Source organism: Myotis davidii, unplaced genomic scaffold (genome assembly GCF_000327345.1).
Source record: "Myotis davidii unplaced genomic scaffold, ASM32734v1 scaffold38, whole genome shotgun sequence".
NCBI lineage: Eukaryota > Metazoa > Chordata > Mammalia > Chiroptera > Vespertilionidae > Myotis > Myotis davidii.
In genome coordinates this window covers 4,752,825-4,757,654 of record NW_006291383.1, presented here as the reverse complement: position 1 = coordinate 4,757,654, position 4,830 = coordinate 4,752,825, and the positions used below count along the sequence as shown (strand labels likewise).

Sequence of the window (4,830 nt, the reverse complement as noted above, 5' to 3'; positions counted from 1 at the left end):
GTTCGCCACTCGGGAGCCGGCCAGGCGGGGTCCCCTTCCTCGGCGGCACTGGGGCATGGGCTCCGCCTCTCTAGAGTCGAGAGTCTGAGGGAGGGCTGGCGAGCGGGTGGGATGCACGGGACCTGAGGAGGGGTTGGGCTGGGAGGGGAGTGCGGTGCCGAGCTACGGGTACCCCCGAGGACCAGCCGGGCACTGAGGGGCGTGATTAACTGCTGATCGCGGCTTCGCTCATTCATTTGTCTCGCGCGGGCTCCCGGGTCCGGCGGCCGCAGAGCTAGCCTTTGGCCAAATGATCCATTGGGCCCCAGTTTCCTTTTTAGTGGAAGGGGCAAAGCAGATCACCTCTCTGGGAGTTGAGAGTTCTGAAGTCAGGTTCTCCGGGTGCAGACTTGCAGGCCGCCACGCATTTATTATGTGACCCCACCGCCATTTACTCAACCTCCCTCTGCACCTCAGTTTCTCATCTGTAAAACAGATTACACATTGTCTTCCTCTTAAATTGCTGTATTAAATGAGATGGTCTCCGTGCATGGTTTACAACAGTGTGTGTCACTAAGTAAGCACTCGGTGAAGTTACCTGCATTGCTAGTTAACGACTGGTCACTGCAGGATAGGCTCTCAGGTCCCACCGCAGCTTGGGAAATGTGTACTATTGTGATTTCCACGTGACAGGCGAGAGGGAAGAGAGAAGACCAGTGGCTTACTGCTCCATTATTTAAGAAGAAGGTAAAAGAGGTGTTAAAAACAAACTTTGGATTCAAACCGGTTGCCTGCCGTTTGATTCTCAGGTAGTTGTGTGTGGTAGGGCAGGTAATTACTATCTGAGTCTCAATTTCTTGTTTTTTAAAGGGCACTCACTTGGATGTTGAGGATTTAATGACTCAATGCATACAAAGTACCTAGCTTAGTATGGGCACACCTGACCCATGTTAAGTGTGCAAATTTTAGCCAGGAAAGTTATTGTTACCATTAATGGGAGGTGGGAAGATTAGGATTCTGACACGGATGCAGTGTTAGGGGAATTTACAGTCTAGCTGGGAAAATGCTGGATAGATCATAGCCATTTGCTAGATTTTAGTATATTGAGCATATGCATGTACACAAGGCATTGGGGATTCAGTCAGCATTAGTATCTTGACTCCTCATTCTCTCATATCTTTCTATCCATTAGCAATTTTGGCTTTAACTATGAATTTTAGCCAGGTCACTTCTCACCATCTCTACTGCTGTCACCCTCTTGGGTCACTCACCTTTTTACTTGGATTATGGCAATAGTCTCCTAACTGGTGTCCCTCTTTAGGTCCCTGGACCTGTATAGTCTCAATATGGTGGTGTTTATGCTCAACACAATTGTTCTGTTAAAATATAAGTCAAATCACTCCTTTGCTCAAAACTTTCCAGTGGCTCCCATCTTGCTCAGTAAAAGCCATAGTTCTTGCAGTGGCTGACAAGACCCTCTGGATTTGGCTTCTGCTGTCACCTTGTCCCTACTTATCATCCTTGCTTACTCCTCTTTAGTCATACTGTTCTTCTTGCTAATGTAAAAAATTACCATATACACTCCTGATTCAGGGTCTTTGAACTTGCTTTTCTTCTTGGGCTTGTTTCCCGCCAAATACCTTTATGATTTGCTCCTTCTTCAAGTCTACTACATTTTTTTATTTCTTACTTGGCCTATCATATTTAAAATTGAAGTTCTTCTCAGGTGCCCCTTCTGTGTTGTATTTTTCTCCATAGCACGTTTCACCTTTTTAAATGCTAAATAATGCATCTTAATTATTTAGTGAGATATTTTTCTTTTCCGGTTAGAATGTAAGCTCCATGACGTTGGAGGCTTTTGTTTGCTCTGTTTCCTGTTGTATCTTCAACACTAAAACAATGTTTGGTGCATAGCAGGCATTCAGTAAATATTTGATTAATGCGTACTCCACATTATAAATATCTCTAGTTTTTAAAATTTTTACTTTAAAAATATATTTTTATTGATTTTAGGGAGTAAGGGAGAGCGAGAGAGGGCAACATCCATGATGAGAGAGAATCATTGATCAGCTACCTCCTGCATGCCCCATACCGGGGATTGAGCCTGAAACCCAGGCATGTGACCTGACCAGGAATTGAACAGTGACCTCCTGATTCCTAGGTTGATGCTCACCCACTGAGCCATACCAGCTGGGCTCTAGTTTTTGTTGTTTTTTTAAGAGTTTTTACACTCTAGATTACTTAATACACACAAGGAATTAAGTAGAACTAACTAACCTTCATGCCCCAAGGTAAGCATCTCTTCTACAACATTTTCCAAAACATAGTGCAGTATGGACACTACAGTTAGACTTGGGTTTGAGTCCAAGACTGACTGTGTAAACTACTCTGGTCCTCACATTTTTTATTTGTAAAATGGATATAATAATTCCTTTCTTAAAGGGTTCTAGTTCAAACTAAGTTTTACACTGTAGACAAAGAACTTAGGACCATTAATGCTACCCTTGTGATCACTGTTACTTGGATAGCAGACAGTTCATGACACAGACTATTCAAAAGTGTGTGTGTGTTAATGACAAGTAGACTGTACCACTCCTATGACTTCCTGTTTCCTGGGCATAATAAATGAGGATTAATTTTATTTCCATTTATTTAGCAAATGTTAATTCAATATTCCTTTGTCCAAGGGAGTGTGCAAGACTTGGAAATATTGAGATGAACAAGAGAGTCTGTCCTCATGGAACTTATAGTTTAGCAGAGGCATCACACATTACACTATTATAGTTGTGAAAAATATAGAAGTACAGGTTGCAATGAGTGGATATAGCAACAATAACAATTTAGCTAACGTTTAGATAGTCCTTGTTAAATGTCAACCGCTATTCTAAGATCTTCGTATATTAAGTCATGTAAAGCTCTTAACATTGAGGAGTAGGTACTATTATTAATTCCTTTCTACAGTGAGGCACAGGCTGGCTTCATTGTAATTGCCACAGTCACATTGCTAATAAATGGCAGAGTTAGGATTTAAACTTGGCTCCAAAGGCCATATTTTTCACTACTTCATAGTACTGACTTGGGACCTAATCCAAGGGAGACCTATTGAGAGGTTTCTTAAGGAAAAGATACTTGAACTGGAATCTAAACGTAAAAATTAAGCAAAGTGTAAGTAGGTTTGGAAAGCATGAAAAAATGCTGAGTGGGGAAAAACATGGCACCTTAGAGAAGCAGAGAGGAGGTTAGAGAGTCATAGAAGAAAGTGAGAGAAGAGATCTGGTTGAGAGGTAGGCATGGCCATGATGAAGATTGAGGATTGTGTCTGTCCTGAGAAGTGTAGGAGTTGCTAGTGTACTTGAAATGGGAATAGTGTGATGAGTCCTGTGCTTTAGCCACATGGAGGCTGCTGGGAGGACTGTCCAGATAGTTGAAGACAGTGCCTACTACTTGCCCAAGGCTTCTCTCCAGTTTAAACCGTCCAGTTCCCTCACCCTTCCTTACATGATTTAGTTTTTAGACCTTGGTGGGCATCATCATTGAAACTCTGTATAGACTTTGGAATAGTATGGAGTGTGTTTAATAGTCATTTTTCCTCAAGGTTCAAGCACTGTCTTCCTGTTGGCCCTGACAATCATAGCCAATGCCCAGGCTCTGACGCCCACTCACTACCTCACCAAGCATGATGTGGAGAGACTGAAAGCTTCTCTGGACCACCCTTTCACAAGTTTAGAATCTGCTTTCTACTCCATCGTGGGACTCAGCAGCCTTGGTGCCCAGGTGCCAGATGTAAAGGTAAGGCTCCTTTTGCCTTGGTGGCCTCATCCTTTTACTATGTTCCTTTTGTATACTTCATAACCTTTTGCTCACTTGGGGATAACCAAAGTTAATACAATATAATAAATACTTATATCAGTCGGACAGGTTCTTTTTTTGAATGCCTAATGTGTGTTTAGGATCTAGTCAGATCTTTTAGCAGAATATAGGAAAGAGCAAGTCATAGATCCTTGAGAAACTTTTACTGCAGCTCTGAGTGGGCCTATGCAATACTACATATACTTATGAAGTGCCCTATATGTGAGCCTAATAAATAATAAAGGATCTCAAGATGGGAGGGCATTCAGATTTATTAAACAGTCACTGTCACTGCATCAGGCAATTTTGATGTAAACCTTTGATGATGAAAATGCATCATGATTAAAATCTCTCTTGCATTTAGGAATAATATTAAGTGAATTGACATTTTATTCATTATAGTAGCATGGATAGCTAGGGTATGAAATTAGGGCCAGGTTTCTCATATACTAGTATAAGAGTTATGTATTAATCTTCTACGACCGCAAAACAAATTACCATACATTTAGCAATTTAACACAATACTCACTTATGAGCTCATAGTTCTGTAGGTCAGAAGTCCAGGCAGGCTTGGCTGGGCTCTTATTTGGAGGCTCTGGGGAACAATCTGCTTCAAGTTCCTTCAGGTTGTTGGCAGAATCCACTGCCTTATGGTTTTAGGTCTGAGGTTCCCATTTTCTTGCTGGCTTTCAACTAAGGACTGCTCTCTGCCTCTCAATGTCAACCACATTTCTTATGTGACCCATCCCTTTTTAATTCAGTGATGGCATGTTGAGTTCTTCTTATTCTTCAAATTTCTCTAATTCCTCTTCTGCCACCAGCCTGAGAAACTTTCTGCTGTGTCCCTCAGCCCAACCTGCCCCCTCTCACATACTGGGAGCCCTCAGGCGTTGACCCCCATCACCCTCCAATCGCAGGATCGGCCCCTTGGCCAGGCCTGATGCCTCCGCCAGAGGTGTCAGGCTTGGACAGGGGACCCCCATCTCCCCCCGATCACTGGCT

The 4,830-nt window shown here is 42.7% G+C and overlaps 2 protein-coding genes across 4 annotated transcripts in view; one reads left to right on the top strand and one right to left on the bottom strand.

Annotated features, from left to right (window-relative positions):
• MROH8 (maestro heat like repeat family member 8) overlaps positions 1 to 159 on the bottom strand; it is a 50,213-nt gene extending 50,054 nt beyond the window's left edge. Inside the window, 1 exon segment of the mRNA XM_006779639.2 lies at positions 1 to 159. Within this exon segment, the coding sequence (XP_006779702.1) occupies positions 1 to 57 (57 nt within the window). The 5' untranslated portion in view covers positions 58 to 159.
• The window catches only part of RPN2 (ribophorin II), a 57,283-nt gene that overhangs the window by 2,036 nt on the left and 50,417 nt on the right, over positions 1 to 4,830 (top strand). For all 3 annotated transcript variants that reach the window (XM_006764507.2, XM_006764505.2, XM_015564444.1), the window contains exon 2: positions 3,575 to 3,768. In XM_006764507.2, the coding sequence (XP_006764570.1) occupies positions 3,575 to 3,768 (194 nt within the window). The remainder of the gene's footprint in view (positions 1 to 3,574; positions 3,769 to 4,830) is intronic.